The sequence below is a fragment of the Lepisma saccharinum genome, chromosome 1 (assembly GCF_977018435.1).
Source record: "Lepisma saccharinum chromosome 1, izLepSacc3.1, whole genome shotgun sequence".
In the NCBI taxonomy this organism is placed as follows: domain Eukaryota; kingdom Metazoa; phylum Arthropoda; class Insecta; order Zygentoma; family Lepismatidae; genus Lepisma; species Lepisma saccharinum.
Window position 1 is genome coordinate 167,426,259 of NC_139229.1, and position 20,803 is coordinate 167,447,061.

At 33.6% G+C, this 20,803-nt stretch overlaps 2 protein-coding genes across 3 annotated transcripts; one reads left to right on the top strand and one right to left on the bottom strand.

Moving 5' to 3' along the window:
- Nucleotides 1-5,944: 5,944 nt before the first annotated feature.
- LOC145989909 (uncharacterized) lies at nt 5,945-16,263 on the bottom strand. Of its 2 annotated transcripts, none has more exons than XM_083125412.1 (2): nt 14,412-14,574; nt 5,945-7,835 (listed from the first exon to the last, which is right to left on the bottom strand). In XM_083125412.1, exons 1-2 carry the CDS (start codon nt 14,489-14,491, stop codon nt 6,758-6,760), a joined length of 1,158 nt encoding a protein of 385 aa, XP_082981538.1. In that variant the 5' UTR covers nt 14,492-14,574; the 3' UTR covers nt 5,945-6,757. The 2 variants fall into 2 exon arrangements, with proteins under 2 accessions (XP_082981538.1, XP_082981547.1); XM_083125421.1 differs by lacking the exon at nt 14,412-14,574 and adding an exon at nt 16,173-16,263 and having other exon boundaries at nt 5,949-7,835.
- LOC145979512 (uncharacterized) lies at nt 9,531-14,129 on the top strand. The gene is made up of 4 exons (XM_083112454.1): nt 9,531-9,616; nt 11,070-11,218; nt 11,666-11,731; nt 14,107-14,129. The coding sequence occupies exons 1-4, from the start codon at nt 9,531-9,533 to the stop codon at nt 14,127-14,129; spliced, it is 324 nt and encodes a 107-aa protein (XP_082968580.1).
- Nucleotides 16,264-20,803: the final 4,540 nt, after the last annotated feature.

Below are 20,803 nucleotides of genomic sequence, written 5' to 3' on the forward strand. Positions count from 1 at the left end.
AATATGCTGTGCACACACTATTCTTCGACACAAAAATTGAAATTTCAGACAATTCACAAAATTTCTCAGTGAGTCTTCCATATATCACTAGAATGATCTGAATAAAATCCACATTCTAGCTGGTTTACTGATAATTTCCTAAATATGAATGTTTCATGCTTGTAAAGCTGCACTTCCTTACACTATCATGAGTACAAATTTCTTTTAAAACAATTCAAGGATTATTCTCAGCAACACTAATCAACAAATATTCTAAATATACATTAGTACAACAGTATGTTATAACTTTCCTGTCAGTTAAGTGAAAATTCTTTCTAAACAATTGTATCTGTTATTCACCTTGCACACAACATTTAAACTTTCAAGTAATATATACATAAGAAAGAATATAAAGAAGGCTGGCATAGTGGTGCCACATCAATCACCTTCATTCTTTCCTTTAACTAAAATATTTTTAACTGCACTTTTGTACCCTAAGGACTTATGCATGGAAAATTGAAACATTAGATAAAAACATGTACCTACACAACCTATAATACCAATGTGGATAATTAGAATTGTGGCAGTACACGTGATCTGCTTTCAACATATGGAGACTTAAAGCGACATTTTTTGGAAAGCATATTCTAATTTTCCTCAATTTAAAATGAGCTTTCTGCTAAAACCCAAGTGATGCTTCCATGGCCTCTTTCACATGATAACACCACTCCCGAAGTGGGAAACAACTTTAATGCATAACTCAAATGAGACTATAACATTTTAAACGTCCATGACATGGGTATTTACGAATAAGAAATGGGGACATTTGGTAATTACAGGTCATAATATGCAAGTAATCACAAACATTAGAATTTTAATGGAGAATTCTATCGTAATATATTTGAGAGAAGAGCTTTTGCAGGTTTTTCGATACACAATGTACAGGGTCTCTCTAAATTAGTTATACAAAAGTAACCGTTAATTGTGAAGAAATTTATGTGCAACAGAAATGGTTTATACATCAATGAATACAATATACCTTCAAGTTTATTGTCGCACGTCATTTGCTTCCAGTTGCTAGTTTCAGATGCTGCCACTGGAGGTGTGAGCCTTTGCTTATCTGTCAGAGGCATATCATACCTGGACATGCTTGAGAATTATCTAATGTCACAATTGCGTGAAGATGTGGGTGCTGATTTGCATTTTTTAAAGAAGTAACCGCCTACCTCAATCGTGAAGTACAGACTTGGATTGGTCGAGGAACGATTCCGTGGCCACCTTGTTCGCCTGATTTGACCCCATGGATTCATCTATCTGGGGTTACATAAAGAAAGTGTATTTGTTCCCACCATCTTCCCAGCAACGTCGATGAGCTATGGGTCCGAATAACACAGGCAGCTGCGACCATCGACACAGACATGCTTCAAAAGGTTTGGCAGGAAATCTAATACCGCTGGGACATTTGCAGTGTGATGAAAGGATCACATATTGAACACTTGTAGAGAAAATATGAAGATATGCTGTATTCATTGATGTATAAAACATTCCCGTTACAAATACACTTTCTTCACAATTAACTGTTACTTTTGTGTAAGTAATTTATAGAAACCCTGTATGAAAGAATAATTAATTTTGAACTATGTTCGTATCTATTTCATTGTGGAAAATATTTCTTGGAATCTATATTTCACTAAACCTAGGTAACTGTCAAGAAACAAACATCCTGTATGGAGGTACAAATGACATCTTCAACCTAATCCTCATAACTAGCCAAGCAGCTTACTTCAAACATTATGGATTAGCCCAACTCTATATCAGAAATTCTGGACTAGTTCTAGTTATTTCAGCAAAATTAGCAGCTAGTAAATATATTTTTGAATAAATGAAAATCGTCAGCATAGAAAACTGGATGGATATACAGCATAAGAGAAATTAGTAAATTAACAGGGAAAATTAAGCCTCAATTACAAAAATAAGCATCCTTGTTCACAGCGAAAAATAATAAAGATGTATGCACATTATCATGAATCCACAAAATTGGTATGAATAATGACAAAATTCCAAATAATATACAATATTCAAGCAAATAAACTTGAAATCAATGCACATTAACAATGCCCTTTAAACCTTATTTATTCCTAACTTCATTTCACAGATATTGGTATTTCTCATCAATGCCTCAATCTTCAACATGCTATTAAGTTTTCAAATTGGGTTAATAAACTTACAGGATTACCCCATACAACTAGATAACTTTAAAAACTACATACATAGCTTTCATATTATAAGTACAACAGTGTTACACATGTAAAACTAGAAGGGGGCAACAACATGCAATTACACAGCTTGCTTCAATAGAACATATTAGCAAAATACAAAGTTAAGACTTATTTAGTGTATTTTTAGAATTTAGAATTTAGAATTTCTTTATTCATGGGCGAAGTTCAGCCTGTGGCTGCTCTACCACTTAACCCGCAAAATCTACTACAATAAAACAAACAAAATACAATTACTACTATAACATACGAATTCCATTACATTTTCACTTTTCAGTAATTAACACACTAAAAAGATAAAAAACAATTTTTCTCATTCACACACATCAAAATGTTCATCTTGGGTTCGAATCTGATCATTTTTTGTTTTGATTTCAACGTAAGCATGCTGAATCTAATCATGTGTACTGAGGATTTGTCCTTGCTCATGTAGAAGTACTTTTGTTACTGCCCTTTTAAAGCTGTTATATGTCGCACATGAGGTAACATCTGGTGGCAGCGCATTCCAACAATATGCAGAAGCAGCTTTGAAGGATGACAGGAATATGGATTTTGAGAATCTGTCCAGATTAAGTTTCTTAGAGTGTCGAGTCGTGTAGTTGTGTATGTCGTGTCTAAATTGGAGTCTGTCGTATAAGTATGTGGGTGTTTTTGTTTGCAGAATTTTGAATATTGTGCAGGCCAGATGTAGTTTTCTGCGTCGTGTCATATTCAGCCAATTAACGTCATTTAAATAAGGCAGTATGTGATCCCTTCGTTTCAAGCTAAATGCAAAACGTATACAAGAATTCTGTACTTTTTGTGCAATTTTAGCATTCTTTTTTGTTAAATTAACACCGTAAACAACGTCACAGTAATCGAAAATTGGAAGAACTAGAGCTTGCATAAGGCGCAATTTAACATCAGTCGAAAGTAAGTGCGATGATTTATATAGTGATCTAAGTATACCATAAGCTTTTGAACTCTGAGACGTTACGTGGTTTTGCCAGTCAAGTTTCTCATTAAATATCACACCTAAGTTCTTAACAGTTGTGCAGTGTGGGTCCCTCTCATCATTAATATTAATTGATAACCCATTTATTTGAATTTTATTTAAGGCAGCGCTAGAACCAATTAATGTAAAGCAGCATTTAGAGGGGTTGATTACAAGACCATTAAGTTTACAACATTTGTAAATAGCATGAAGGTCACGGTTCAGGAGACCAATTGCTGGTTTTGCATTTTTGGGGTCTACTGGCATCATCAGCTGCGTGTCATCTGCATAACAATGAGGTACACTGTGTCGTACATTTAGGGGTAGGTCGGCGGTGAAGAGTGAATATAGAAAAGGGCCTAGAATACTTCCTTGCGCAACCCCTGAGGGTATCGTAAGGGGAGTCGATGTAGCTCCTGAGGGAAGCGTCACCGATTGCACTCGCCCAGTAAGGTAAGACTGGAACAATTTTATTGCTCCCGGCGATAAACCGTAGTAACTCATTTTTGAAAGGAGTAGCTGATGAGATACAAGATTAAACGCCTTGGACAAGTCAAGCAACACCAAGACTGCAGCCTTACATTCGTTTAGTGTTTGTAAAATGTCGTCTGTTACTTTCATGAGCGCCGTTGCGGTGCTGTGGGAAGGTCGGAAACCAGACTGTACTGCAGGCAATATTTGATTTTTGGTAACAAAACTTTCTATCTGCTTGTACACTGCTTTCTCGATAACTTTTGATAAGACAGGTAATATACTAATTGGTCGTAAGTCGTTCATGTCGGTCACGTGTCGTTTCTTCGGTAAGGGCAGGATTCTAGCCTCCTTCCATGCAAGGGGAAAGGTGTTCTTATCTAACGAGAAATTTATCAAGTGAGTCAGAGGTGAAAGAATGTGTGGAAGAATTAGCTTTATCATTTTTAGGTTTATGCCGTCTGTGCCACAGGAATTGGAACGGATTTTGGACACGAGTTGTGCAATTTCTACTTCTTTGATGGGTCGAAAGAAGAAGGTGTCGCCGTTTTCAGTAAATGTAGTTGTAAGGAAGCGTTCGCACTCTTCGAGGATGAGATCGGTTTCTTGGTTAGAGGGACTGGCGCTGTCAATAAAGTGGGTGTTTAACAGATGCGGATCATTTAAAAAGTGTGGGACACTCGGCTCCACCTTTCCGTAAATGCCACATTTCTTTATCTCTTTCCACATTAATTTCGAATCATGAACGTTTCTATTGATGTGGAACGAGAGGTAGGCTTTCTTCTCCTGTCTTATAACCGACGTGGTGAAATTCCGCAGTTCTTTATAATAATCCCAATGTGACGGATTGTTCGTCAGTTTATATTTTCTGAGAGCATTATCTCTAAGTTTCATTAATAGTTTGGTATTGTCGGTTACCCACGGTACTTTTTTCTTGGCTATTCGTGCAGTACGTGTAGGGGCACGCTTATGGAAAATAGTCTTAATACCATTATTAAGAAAGTTTACTTTTTTGTCAATACTCTCCAAGTGCTTAATATTGTCCCAGTGAAAATGTTTAGCGTCCGTTTCAAAACTCTCAATATCGAACGATGAGTAGTTTCTGTACGAAATTATTTTGAAACGTTTGTCGGGTTTCTCAAGAAGGATCGTGATGTAAGTCAAACACCTATATAGTACCCGATAATCTACTGTTAAATGAAGCCATAGAAAATTGTCGCAGAGCCTCAAATGCATTTATTAAGGCCAACAGCAACTCAGCCCATCAAGCGTTTAATTTAGGATATATTCTCGATAATATTTTTAATCGCTTTAAAATTCTAAAGAGCGAACGAAAAGTGAAACACAGCTGGAAGCAGTGGTTTGAATTAAGAAACATTGGAATAAGTTTGAGACAAGTAAGAAAATTGAGAAAGTTTTTTCACGATGTACAATATTATCCAAAATTGTTACAGTGTGGCTTATCATTTAGTGATTTACATGCAAAACTACCATCTATATTTAATGCATTCGTTCTTTTCCCAGAACAAAAACAGAACTTTCGTTAAAAGTGGCACACATATGCCACATGAACTTTGGGCTTGATGGTGATATGATTTGTAACTGTGTTATGAATCACAAAGAAAATTTTTATCCCAGCTCAAGTGTTTGCAAACGGCAAAACGCAGATAAGGCCGACACAACTTCAATCTCTCTCACCTCTGTGAGCAAATGTTTTTATAAACAAGGAAAATGTAACTAACCCGTGAATAAAACTGTATAATTGATACCTTCCCTTACCTTGTGAAATAAAATTCTATTCTGCACATTACTTAAATATTTATTTGTAACCTAAAAAACCACGATCATTTCTGACAGCGTAAACAAAAAGGCAGCCATCTTCTCCAAGCATAGTTGCCAACTGTCAAAACGATAAAAAACTAAAAATAACGAAAATCGAGTAAAACGAAAATAACGTAAAAACGATAACAACGATTATAACGTAAAACTTAAATTACGAAAATCGAAAAAAGCGATATTTCTTCAGAACGTTGTTTCAATAAAGATTAATTTCATTATGGCGCTTGCCGCTTGCATCAATGCTAAAATCAAGTGTTGCCGTCAAGTAGGCGCGTTAGCTCAGTTTGTTAGAGCCATGCTGAATGCTGATAACGCGGAGGTCGTGGGTTCGACCCCCATGCTGGCCAGGATATTTTTTTCTCACCCTTCGTCTCGACTTTCTCTAAATCGCAATTATATACTTTGCTTATCGCAATATTCTTATAATGGACATGAAAAGAGCTGAATTTTCAGAATTACTATGAATTGAATTGAATTGAATTGACTTTATTGCTGGGCGAGGTTCAGCTGTTGCTGGTCTACCACCTGTACATCCAGAATCCATTTACAAATTCGTCAGGTACAAAAATGAATAAACAGACTAACTTAGCTCAACAATATTATATTTAGAATCATCAAGAAAGTAGACATCAAAACAACAACAAAAAATGCTCCGGATATACCATGCATTGGAAATGTGTTTTTGGAATATCTTATACATCCATATCTTTCACTTCCATAGTTCATAATTATTTTCAAATAGCTTCTTCCAACTCAAATGTTCTGTTTACTCTACCAAATCATTTGAAGATATATTACATGAGTTTCAAAATGATATAATGTACTGAAACATGGTGCAATGGTCCTTCATTCAACGTAACACAACATACAAGAAAACCAAAAAAATTGTAGGGTTTGCCACCCCTATCTTTCAAGACAAATCCCAATCAGGAATTTATGCACACACAAACCCGGTTACAAAAAATATTAATTATGTAAGTGCAGAAGTCTTTTTCAAGGATCACACAAATCCCACACAAGGAGTTTCATAATTTTGTACATATAGTATTGTATTCCAGAACCCATAGAGATATTTCATTTATACCTAATGTACACATACTCATTATTTGCAAACCGTTAATCAAACTGCTTGGCGATTTGCAACGCTTGTTGAATGCTTTCGTTTCAAACAATATTAAAGTCTCCAACAGGAGCTGTGTTGTCCCACTTAACAATAAAACTAGCAAAAGTAGTCTTTGTCTTCAATATCGATTCCAAATGGTGGAGAAGCAGGCGTACGGATTCTTAAGCCTAGTGTCTTCCGCTCAGTTGACCTAATAATTGGATAGGTTGTATAGGTATGCAAACGGGTGTTAAATATTGTAGCGACTTCTTCTGTGGATGCATCCCAGTTTGGTTGGACCCCTTCAAATAAAAGTAGCTCTGTATGCCGTCCCATTTCTAAGGATGTATCTGGAAGAACTTGATCAAGTCGTTTTTGACAATCATCACTCAAACATTTGCTTGGGCTTGAAAAGTTAAAATCATTGAACATAAGACGTCCTAAAAAATGGGTACATTCATGCGCGGAAAGTGTTATCATGTCAGCCTTATTAATAGCAGTTCCTTCATATCCCGCCAAATTGTTGATGCAAAGCAGGATCCCATCTACTAAGGAGGCTCCACGCAAGTTCCTCAAGGGAGCAAACTTCTTAACACCGTATATCTTCAGATTAGCAATTTCTTTGCCAAAATCTGGAATGGGTGTGCTGCCCAGCTTTTTCATGGCTTCCTCAAATGCACTTATCATTGCTTTGCTACAGAGAGCATTCTGAATGTCCTTCTTTGTATATTCGGGCAATAACCACACTACTCCATCAACTCCGCAATCCATACTTGCATGAGTCACAAATGACTCTATACACTCATCAAAAAAGTTGGCCTTTGTTAATCTTTCAGCTTCTGGTAACTTATCCATGTCACCGCGAATAAGATATTTACGATATTGGAGTTCTACATCCATCTTAGTGTAGTGTATCATCACTTGAAGCGTGATTCGTTTGGTGATGTCATTGAAGTCCCCTCTCAAAAATTCAATCAACTTTTGTGTAGTGCTAGGCTCTAGCTCCAGGCGTTGCTCTAAAATATTGTGAATGACACAGTCACGGAAAAGAACCACATTAAAGTCCTTCATGGGGGCCACAGCCTCTTGTGGAGTACTCGGTGGTCTAGACTGTAGAAACTCTAGAATCCTGAAGTTGTCTTTCTTGTAGTTGGCAACTACGTCATCAAAAAGACCCATCTTGCCTAGGTTGGACCTGAGAAAGAAAAAATTATAAACTACCTCAGGAAAAACAGGCAGTATAATATGGAGATATCAATTTCACTGTTAGAAGGGGATTTATCTCTAAAACTAAAGTCTTACGATCTAAAATATGATACCTAAAAGTTATTGCAATGACAAAAACCATAGCACCATGTCTAAAATTTAGAATCTTAAATTTTAACAAAATGTCACTACACCACATCTAAATCACAGCCTTTCCTTTTTTCTGGCTAGTATAAGAAATTCAAAAATTACACAAATGAGAAATTGTAATTATGAAACTGAATATTTAAACTAATTAAAGATTATTCAAGTCTTTTACTGATCGACATTTTTTCAATGGTTCTTGAAATCTAACTTCCTTGCATTTTACATTATTTAACCCAGCTTCATTATTTGTATTAGATTTAGGTTTTACTATAATTTGTGATTTAACCTTTAAATTTAACATAAAACGCCCATAATTATCTCGGGGTGGTAAATTAACAACTCCTTTTTGATTATAGGATATATTATTGGCTTTTAAATATTTTACTACAGTTTTAGAATTAACTTTATATTTGTTGCAAAAAGAATTAATTGAATTATTTAAGAAATTATAAGATTTTAAAAGTTTAACAAATTCATCTGGAGTAATCGGTCTTGACATCTTTTATTTATGTATATTATTTTTTATATTTGTTAAAGTATGGTATTATTGTAAAGTAGTGTAATTCAGTATCGTATTGTAGTATTATAGTATAGTAATACTGTAAGGTATGGTATTGCAAAATAGTAAGGTAATACAGTAATATAGTAAGGTAAAGAAATCCCGTAATATAGTAAGGTAAAGAAATGTGGTAAGGTAAATATTCTAAAATAAAATATATATATAAATGGAAAAACAAATCAAATTATTTACCCCCAGTGAGAGTGAATTAATAGGTTTAGATAATTTAATAACCAATGTACCTGAATTACGAGAATTAATTGAAGAATCGGGTTATAATATTCAAACTATCAATAATGGTGTTAAAAACCTAAAACGTCTTCCAGATTCATATAAAGAAATGATAAGAAAATTTTTTAAAGCATTGAACATATTATTACTAAAGAAATATATAAATACTCCAATTTTAGAAATCAAGAAATAATTGATAAATTATTAGCCTGAGAACAGGAATATAAAAAAAATTATAACAAAACAAGCATCTAAACACAATGACGAAAGTGGTATAGACGAAATGAACAAAATGTTTAGTACGATGATAATAGAAACAAAAGACAATAAGAAGATAAGTAGATATATGAATAAAACTTTAAAAGATATAAAGTTTCAAGATGATTTTAAACCTATATTTGAGAAGAAAGGTATTAATGAATATTCTAAAAAAGAATTATTAGAAATGAAAACTAGTAAAAAAGGTCCAACATTTAAAGATATTGAAAAAATCCAAATAGTTAATATTCCTGAAGGGAAAAATATAATTAACGGTAAAGTTAAATGATTTTTATAAAAAAATCTTATCAATGGGAAAATAAAATAAGAGATATTTCTAAGATTTACATATATTACTTATTATCTAAGTTTATTTTATAGCATACATAAAAAATTGTACAACAAAATGTCAAGGTATTTAATACAATTTTATTTGTAAACCTAATTTGCAATAAATTTCTAAATTGAAAAAATATTGGGTATAAATAAATGAATCAAGTTGACACAACACAGATCGCTGAATTTCAAAGAAGAGTGAAAGGTTTATACAGATCAGAAGATTCTGCAACCAATGAGTTTGAAAGAATTATGATTAGAAATATGAACGCACAATTTAAAGAACACGAGAATAAAATAATAACTTTAGCTACATTAGGCGCGGTCAAGCTGCGGCTGCCCGCATAGCACCTTCGGTGCGTTTTATTGAAAATATCTTTTCCGAAATAAATGGACAACCTTGATCCTTCAAGTAGTCTTGCTGCGCTTCGTTGTTCTGTTTGTTTACTATTTAAACATCCAGATGAATTTTACAACGGTAAATATGTTGATAGAAGATGTAAACAATGCAAAATACTTTCAAATTGTGAACGTTTGTTATGTGAATGTGGAAGATATTATACCAAAACACACTATCAAAGACACTTAAAAACTAAATTGCATAATAAGGGGGTAGGTGTTTATTGAATAATTTTTTTTATAATAAATTGGTTGTCTTAAAATGGAAGAACGTTTAAATAAACTTAAACTACCAGAATTATATAACATTGCAAAACTTTTAAAAATACAATATATTACAAGATATAAAAAAGCTGATCTGATTATACAGATAATCAGGCAATATGAAAGAAGGAAAAGAGAAAAAGAAAACAAAAAAAATTAATGATTTATTTCCATTTGATCAAGACATAAGAGCACCCCCAAAGAAAAAAGAATAAAACAAATAAAATGTGATGTTTGTGGTAAGTATATTAAAGAAACTAGGCTACAGCTTCATAAAGCTAAACATAATCCTGAACCTGATTTTATTTTAGTTGAAGTTGCTTTTAAAGGTAGGTTATTAACTTATCAACATAACAATAAAGAAGGAGATTCTGATTTGTTTTACTATATGGACTCAATTAAGAATAAAGCGAATAATCTTATTAAAAATGCTTTAGAAATTCATAAAAATATTAAAATTAATTTAGAGTTAGAATGTGATTTTAAAAATTTAGAACATGAAATGGTTCATAAGTTTCAACTACCTAATGTAATAATCAGATCGTTGGAAGAACTTAATAATTTCTGGGATACACAAAGAGATTTATTTATAGCCAGATGTGATGAATTAGAAGCGAAAGGCTCAGGCTGGGTTATAAGCAGAATAAACAATTTAAGAATTAATATTAATAAATATAAACCATTAAGTGGAAGTTCATATATAAAATTACCTGAATTGATAGAAGCTAAGCAAGCTTGTATTAATGTTAAAAATGTTGATAATGAGTGCTTTAAATATAGTGTGTTATCTTGTTTATAGGAACCAGTAAAAAATAAAGAAAGGCCATCGAAATATAAAAACATTAATCATAACTTAGATTTTGATTGTGTAAAATATCCGGTTACTATTGATCAGATACCTAAATTTGAAGCAAAGAATAAAATTAATGTAACTGTATTTGGGTATGAAAATGGTAGCATATACCCATTATATCATAATAAAAAACAAGAGTTTGAAAATAATATTGACCTGCTTTATTTTGGTAACAGCACCAAAAACCATTACTGTTGGATAAAAAGTTTAAGTCGTTTATTAAATAACCAATTAAAAATTAATAATAATAAAAAATATTTCTGCAGAAGATGTTTAAATTATAGTGCTAGAACTGAAGAAGCTGTTAAGAAACATCAAGTAATATGTAATAACAATGAAACCTGCTTGCCTGTTATGCCAAAATCTAGAATTATAGAAAATGGAACAGAAAATAAACCTACAATATCATTTAAAAATTTTCAAAGAATGCTTAGACACCCATATGTAATTTACTGTGATTTTGAATCAATCTTAAAGCCAATTCAGACATGTGAACCAAACCCTAGTGAATCATATACCAATAAGATACAACTTCATATTCCTTGTAGTTATGGACTTTATGTAAAAAGCGTTTACGGAAACATAGAAAATCCTTTACACATACATAAGTGTGAAACTGCTGATAAATGCTTTATAAATAAGATAACTGAAAATGCAATAACAATACAAAAATTATTAAAGAAAAATGAAGATATGAAATTCACAAACAAAATAAAAATTAAACATTTAACAGCTACAGTATGTTATTTGTGTAATAATGAATTTACCAAAGATAATCCAAAAGTAAGAGATCATGATCATTATACTGGAAAATACAGAGGGGCTGCTTGTAATAATTGTAATTTAAAATATAATCGAACTATAAGAAAAGGAATTTATGCTTACGAATATATGGACAGCTTCGCTAAGTTTAATGATACAAAATTACCAGCAATTGAAAAATTTTATTCTAATTTAACCAAAGAAAATATTTCTTGGAGTGACTATGACCATGCTCAAAAAGTATGGAATAAATTAAAAATTAAAGATTTAGGTGAATGGCATGATTTATATTTAAAATTAGACGTTTTATTATTAGCAGATGTATTTGAAAATTTTAGAGACTTAGGATTAAATAGTTCATATGAGTTAGATCCTGTTTGGTACTATACAACACCAGCTTTAGCTTGGGATTGTATGCTTAAATATACCAAGGTTCAATTAGAACAATTAACTGATTATGAAATGTATCTGTTTTTCGAAAAAGGAATAAGAGGTGGAATAAGTCAGTGCTCCAATAGATATTCTAAAGCAGACACAAACACACAAATTCACTATAATGATATGAATAATTTATATGGTCACTCATTATCACAGAAATTACCACAAAAGAATTTTAAATGGATGACTGAAGAAGAATTAAATAATTTAGAAAAGTCACTAACAAGCAGCGCACGAAGTGCTAGCCCTACTGGGCGCTCTGCTGCACATATTTTAAATTCTGATGATAAAACTGGTTATCTATTAGAAGTAGATTTATCTTTTCCAAAAGATCTTCAAAATAAGTTCAATGACCTTCCACTTGCACCCGAGAATGCAATACTCCCAGGTGGTAAAGTACCAAAGTTGCTATGTCACTTCTATGATAAAAAGAATTATGTTGTTCACTATAAAATATTAAAACTATATACAGAATTGGGAATGAAAATAACAAAAATTCACAGAGGAATTAAATTTACTCAATCTGATTTTATTGCCCCATATATTAAATTTAATACTGAACAGCGACAGAAAGCAAAAAATGACTTTGAAAAAGATTTTTGGAAATTAATGTCTAATAGTGTATTTGGTAAATCTATGCAGTCAGTTAGAAAACAACAAAATATTAAATTATACTGTGATGACAATAAAGTCCAGAAAGCAATAAATAAACCTAATTTTAAGTCTAGAACCATTTTTAGTAAATACTTGGTTGCAGTTCATAATTATAAAACATCAGTTAAATTTGATAAACCTATTTATATTGGGCAGGCTGTGCTAGATTTATCTAAAGCTCTAATGTATGATTTTTACTATAATATATTAAAGAATGAATTTGATACTGATATAAAATTATTATACGTAGACACCGACGCATACATATTTGAACTCAAAAATCACGATTATTATACTTTTATGAAAAATAATTCTGATTTATTTGATACGAGTGATTATCCTAAGGATAGCGAATTATATAGTGAAAAAAATAAAAAAGTAATTGGAAAAATGAAAGACGAATTAAATGGCAAACCAATGTTAGAATTTATTGGGTTAAGGAGTAAAATGTATGCATATAGAACTGACGATAAGGTAGACAAACGATTGAAAGGAATTAAAAAAGCTGTATTAAAGAAAGAAATCCAATTTGAGGACTATAAAAATTGCTTATTCAATCAAAAAGAGTGCTTGCATAAACAGCATGTTATTAGGAGTCATAAACATGAAATTTATACAGAAGAGTTAAATAAGAAGTCACTCAGTTGGAAAGATGATAAAAGATATCTAATTCCTGGTAGTACAGATACGCTGGCGCATGGACATGTGCTAGTACCACAGTAAGTCAATGACAATGCTAATGGTACATGATTATGAAGCGCTGGTACTTAGAGCGAATCACAATAATTAACATAATAGCTATAATACAGTATAATGTTGGACACGAGCTCACTAAAATGTTTTGTGATTTGAGAAAGGACCTAAATACATGGCTGTTCACTGTTTCAATAACCTTCCAAGTGACATAAAAATAATACAATCAGCTATCTCATATAAAAAGCATGTAAAGAAAATACCTATTAGATCATTGTTTTTATTCTGTTAAAGAGTACCCGACAATAAATTGCAAATTGTAACATCCTAAATGAACTCCTAGGACATGTATATGTATGTATTGATTTCTTATCTATTATATGTATGTAAATTACTGTAAACCTTGCAGCTAACAGCAAGAACAAGGAGAATCAATTATAATGTAATCAATGTTTTTTAAATGTTATGTATAATATCTTCACACTTGTACCTATTTGAAAATAATTATTAACTGTAATGTGCTGACATGTTCCATACCATGTGTGGAAAACAACCACTGTACAATGGTCAAAGGAATGAAATAAATCATATCATATCATATGATGTACTGTATGGTACCTATATTGTTGACAGTAATTTGTTCATTTTGTGTTGCTTGCTTTGTAGGGGGAGAGCCAAACAATGGCTAAGCATCAGTGTCATTTTTTTCTATATTTAAATGCTGGGCTAGGCTACTGTTTACTTAAACGCTCTTTTTGCTTGCTCTGTAACCCTCTGTAAGGTACCTTTTAATTTATTTCAATGGACCGTCAACAAAGACCCGAATATGTTGGCTTTGGTATTGGAAGACTACACAAAAGCAGAAGTTATAGAAGAAAGGGTGGTTCTCTCTCCTTCTATATAGACCTATTTGGTACTAGTTGACTATCCTTCGGACACATTTATTTATTTGTACAGAAGAGACTACTTACCGTAATAAGTTCCTGTAGCATTGTCGAACATCGGGAAGGTGTTTTGTGTGATGTTGCAATGTTTCATAGCTGAAATTCATGTTGTTCGTTGAAAATTAATTCTCCGACGGAGATAGCGTTTGGCGCGTACATCTGCGTATACCATGAAGTTCGTACACCTTCATACACCATCACCTTCATACACCGTCGTGACTATCATGACGTGTCGTGATTGTGTTTTGTTGGTATCCAGTGTTTCGAACTGCCTGCGTTTGCGACGAGAGTTAGAACTGTGGATCGAGGGTTTGGAGAATGACGTGTGGTGGGTGTGTTGTAAAGTTTGTGCCGGGTGTGGACAAACCATTGGGGCTAGCCCCACGAACCATTGGCGCGTGGATAGGTTAGTAGGGCCACGCAAAGGTTTCAATAGTGAAAAAGATAGCGCCACGAACCATTGGCGCGTGGATAGGTTAGTAGGGCCACGCAAAGGTTTCAATAGTGAAAAAGATAGCCCCACTAACCATTGGCACGTGGATAGGTTAGTAGGGCCACGCAAAGGTTTCAATAGTTAAAAAGATAGCCCCATGAACCATTGGCGCTAGCCCCACAAACCATTGGCGCTAGCCCCACGAACCATTGGCGCGTGGATAGGTTAGTAGGGCCACGCAAAGGTTTCAATAGTGAAAAAGATAGCCCCACGAACCATTGGCGCTAGCCCCACAAACCATTGGCGCGTGGATAGGTTAGTAGGGCCATGCAAGGGTTTCAATAGTGAAAAAGATAGCCCCACGAACCATTGGCACTAGCCCCACGAACCATTGGCGCGTGGATAGGTTAGTAGGGCCACGCAAAGGTTTCAATAGTTAAAAATTGGTTTCGAAAAACATATTCGTAACCCCACACGCCATTCTCGGATAGTCCAACGAACCATTGGCGCTAGCCCCACGAACCATTGGTGCGTGGATAGGTTAGTTCAGTTAGGTTGGGATACATAGTTAAAATTTGGTGTCAGAACGCGAAAAATAAAGTTAAAAAGAAATAGATCTGATTAAGTTTGTCGACGGGCATTTCTTGGGTTCCGAAGGTTAAAACACTGCATAACAATTGAAAATCAAGAAAAAACAAGGCCGATGCGTCATTCCTACGCGTTATTATTTACGAAGGTGTCCGCGCCATGTTGTGTGTGAGGCAAATGGAAATGTAGGAGGAAGAAGTAGTCGTAAGGTGAAAAATTGCTCTTACTTTCATCAAAACAACGTCAATACACGTTCAGGAATGTTCCGCGAAGCAGATACGTAAGTTCGAATGTCAAAAATTTGGCAAAAGAGAAGCCGGACGCGCAATTATGTAGGAAGGTGTACTCGCGATATTGTGTCTCAGGCAAGGAAAAACACCTACCAGAAAGACGTTCTGGTAATGTGAAAAATTGCAATTAATTTCATCAAAACAACGTTAATACACCTTCAGGAATGTTCCGCAAAGCAGATACGTAAGTATCAATGTCAAAAATTGACGAAACCAAAAAAATAGAGGTGTCCGAAGGATAGTAAATTTTTACCAAGTCAGCATTATTTTCCTATAGCAAAAGACTACATCTGGGTACTGAACGAAAGACGTGTTGAAAAAGCTGGGGTACTCGTAAGCCTACTCTAAACAACGTCAATTTTTACCCTTATAAGTTAGTATGTATTAATTATTAAGTTAATACGCAATACGCTTTATGAGTTTAATAATTTAGACCACTAAAATGTTAACAGATAAAAGAAATAAAAACAAACTTACTATTTTACAGTACTTTAACTTTAACTAGCTGAACTGGCTGTTGCTGCTTGCTTGCTTGGTTTCTTTAATGGCCTTCACCTGTGAACTGGCTGTTTCAGTCTTATGGGAGATTGGTTGACCGTAGTTAGTATTCTGTGTTGCTTGCTTGCTTGCTTGGTTTCATTAATGGCCCTCACCTGTTTTGGTGACTTTTGGCCAAGTTCAGACTCTCACTTTTCTTATTATGTTTTTTTTCTTTCTTTCTTTTTTTTTCGATCTAAATTGTGTGTTGGGTAGTTCTGTTAGTTGATTCTAGACGATCACACAGTTTGGGAATGTTAGTATAGTTAAACATTTACTATTCTTCACTCCTTCGAGGCACACCGAGGAGTCTTCTTACTGGGTATCTTGTGCCCTGTTAGGGATAAAAAAAAAATGTAGACAAATTATATACACAGGGTTACATTTTATTACCTAGATGTCCATGTTTTTTTTTTTTTTTTTTTTTTTTCCTTATTATATAGTGATTTGGGATTTCTTTATAAACTTACTAATGTTGTTTAGTATGTGTGGGTTTTGTGTAAAAATAAGTGTATTTAGTTCCGTGGGTGTTGGAATTTTCAGTTGAGTTAATCTTGCAATGAGTATGTCTCTTTCGTGTTGATGAAAGATGCATTCAAACATCATGTGTTCTATGGATCCAATTGCCTCTCCAGTATTCTGTGTTTCTACTGTTCCTCGCGAACCGGCTGAAGTCAAATTCGTGTCCATATTCACGAACCTTTTTTTCTACTAAATTTTATTTCGAGAATGTGAGTAGAATACGTGTAATATTTACAAATAGTACCAGCAATGTACGTATTCTACAACTCTTTCATTTACACAATATTTAGTTTCTAATTTGGATAAGTAGCTTCATCCGGCCGACCAATCTGCTTAATTCTTGTCATTAGAATATTATTTTGGGGATGCGGTAAGTGTTGCCTATTGTAGTTAATGAAATCGTAATTTAACATTGTATGAAATCACTGCGTAATACGTATCAAAGCTTTTTTTCAAATAGTGATAAAGAAGTATCGCCAAACGCGAACCAAATTCCGTTCATTTCATACATCAGTACAGGCTTGCATTCAGTATCAAAATCGAACTTCCTGATTGTAATTGCGTATCATTTGTTGTTTAAAATAAAATAAAAAAATCAGGAATTTTAATGAAATGGTAATAATATTATATACTGTTCTGTAAGGGCCAAGTTCCGTGTGTATAACTTAATCTGTGATGTTATGCTTCTACAATAACTTATTTTTTAATTCCTCTCGTATTTACTTGCTTGAGTGGTTTAGGTGGACCAGGTTTGGTTCTCTTACTTTTATAATTATACACACGCGCGGAAATAATCAGATAATTAAACCTAATGATCCTAACCTACTTATGTTATGATTCCGGTAATTATTTTGTTAGTGAAAATAGCTCTACATGCTATTCTCACCACCTGGTGAAAATAGTCACAGCCTCTTTTTATTTGTATGTAGCTAATGCTTAAGGATCATTTGAGGTAAATGCAACTTTGTATTGAAAGCAGCATATTTTCAGTTACTATTACCCTATTTTCACCAAGTGGTCAACCTCGTTGCCTATTTGTGCTAAACCTAAACTCATGATTCCTCACAATGTGGGAATTATTTTATTTTATAAAACATTTATGTTCTCTTGTAAGATTTTGTTTTGCATTGCTTGTTAGGTTCTATGTCTCAAAAAATAATCATCTATACCATGTGATATCACTGGTCTCTCTAAAAAGTGGTAATAATAATCAATAATCAGCATTTTTAATTTGTGTTAAGCTCTGTGGTTAGTTGAGTGATTTAACTTGCAAAAATTGACAATGTGTGAAATATAATAGCATCTGTACTTAATAATAAAGGTACCAGTGGTACCAGTTTCATAGATCGGAGACACATTAAAATCAGATATTTTGTGTTTTGCATGGTTCGTACTTACCAATTGTGTATTGCGGAACATAGTTCAAGGTGCCATTATGCTTTTTACATGAAAACAAACACTTTTCTACTGAAAAAACGCATTTGTCTAAGTGCTACTGAATGCACGTAACGGTGCGATATCGCTTCCTTTCTGAACGATATCGCTTCTTTTGTTTTCGAATATCCATGTTTTCCAACCTTCTTTACCGAAAAATACCTACTATCGTTTCGTCACGTGTGCAAATTGTGCATTATGCACGGGAAGCTGACGGACAGCCCCACGAACCATTCCGATAAGATTAGGTTTGGTTAGGTTAGGCAAGCATAGTTAAAAAAAGGGGGTTTGGAAACACTGACATGATTTCCTGGTCAAATAGATACCACGATGAAAGAAAATACCTCGACTAACGTTGGAAACCTTAGACAAACTCATTTCCGTAAGTAGTTTCTTCTGTAAAAATGAAGAAATGTGTCTCCGATGTATGAAACTGGTACCATAATAAAAAATAAAAAAACTGGTAAAAATAACTTGTTCTGCTAGTCTCAACACCTCATGAATGTAGTTGCACATTTTTTTTTATTTTGAGAATAATTACTGAAAATCATGGTTCCCATTGTGTGATTTTTTTTAGAAGCTATACAAGAGAATGAAATGGTGCTTTCAGTACTGCAAACAACTGTGGGAATAACTTTGCAGTTCGGAGAAACCTTTGTGTGGAAAAAAAAAAAACACTTCATTTCCACAATTTATCTATTTTAAGATGAACACTTTTGTGTTCAGTAACATGCATGTATCATGGTACACACAGTACAGTAGTTACTGATATAACAGATTAATCAAGTCCAGTGAAATGTATGAAAGTAAGTAGTCTCTGCTGCACACTGTTTATGCTGTACTTCATTAAATACTAGTTGCTCATGTTTTTAAAACTATGCGTAATAACTACAGAAAGGAGGCATGGAGTAGCAAGGTCCAATATGAATTTTTAATTTTTGTAATGGTGCTCGTATGTCCTTAGGATAAATCAGCCAAAGTTGATAATGAAGTCACTCATTTCTGAGTACATTAAGTACATTATTTTTGTTTGCCATAGCTTCGATCAACTTTATTTTTTCAAAGTGTACTCTCATTTACGTATGTGGTGATCACTCTAGCATGTTTCCTACTGAATAGTTAGTGTCACCAGGGAAACTATGTTACCCATTGGGCAGTTCCCACTACATTTTTTTAATAGTATTTGAACATGAAAATGCAAGAAAATTAATCCCACTGTACATCACTGTAGAGCATTTATTTAATTTCTAGGAATTATCCACCTGTGTGCATGTTTTATGCACACATCAAGATAGAAGAGATACAGATGCAAAGTCCGGTATGGGACTTGGACGTGGGAAGTGTAATAAAAATAGCACTTCTCTGTTTAAGTCTCGTATCAGCTGGCACAAAGTTCATCGTGGAGGGAAATAAATCACCATTTATTTCTTCATTCATGTTCAGCTATTTAGTAAATGATGAGTATTTGGTTTTTAAATAAGCTGTTTTATGTAAGAGATATTGTAGATATTATTTTTGTTAATATTTTCTGTTTGTTTTTTTTAAATAGTATAGTAGGTGCTGCTGCACTTGCTACAATAAGGTATGAAATTTCACTTCAACTTAATGGTCAGTGTCATGACAGTAAATTTGTGTTAAAGGCTGAACCTTTTCATAGCATTCAACCTAGTACTTTTTATTTATTTGATTTTTGAGAAAACTTCCTAGCATTCTCTTGGTAATTATTATATTTTTTTCTGTGCAGACTAACCTATTTCTAATCAGTGCCATAAGCATGGGCGTCCGCAGGATTTTTTCCAGGGAGGGGCAAGTAAGGCAATTTTTTTCCAGGGGGCAAAGGAGGCATATTTTCCCCCATAATAGTGATGTCCCTTCAAAAAACACTGCTTCAGTCTGATATTATTATGTTCCTTCAACGCCCTTATAATAATTAACATAAATTACTGACTGAAATGAATTTATGTGCGACATATATATACCTTTTGTCGGACATTCATTTTCCCGGGGGGGGGGGCGAGGCCCCCCCTTCCGAACGTCCATGGCCATAAGGTATGTGAACTGATCCCTGACAGTATTGAAATTTTTATTATCGAATGGAGCATAGTTGCTGTATGCAGTCATACAGCTGTTTCCGTTTTAATATGTGGCAAACAAAATATTTTTCATTGATTGGTGTAAAATCTTGCAATACAATATTGTATAGCCGAAGGATCAACCAGGATTTTTTTTTTTTTTTTGCAAATATGGATTAGCATGACATAAATCGTTCTGAATTCTTGTATACTTATTTCATTCCATTTCTCCACCAAGAAAAAAAGTCACCTATTTTAAGACGGTCATTTTCGTATGATGAAGAATGTTTTTAAAAATTCCTTTAGAGGAAATTATATATTTCCGCTCAAAGTAATAGTGCAATTTCAGGAAGTTTTGGTAATAGAACGTTTTCCATATAATCTTCATATACTTTTATTTTTGTGATAGAAATAAATTTTAATGCGAAAAGTTTGCAATGAAACGAAAGCATTGCATATAATTAATTTCCGCCCCTTTCTAACTACGTTCAGTCAATTTGCACGTATAATTTATTATACACGCAAATCGCCTGAACGCAGTTA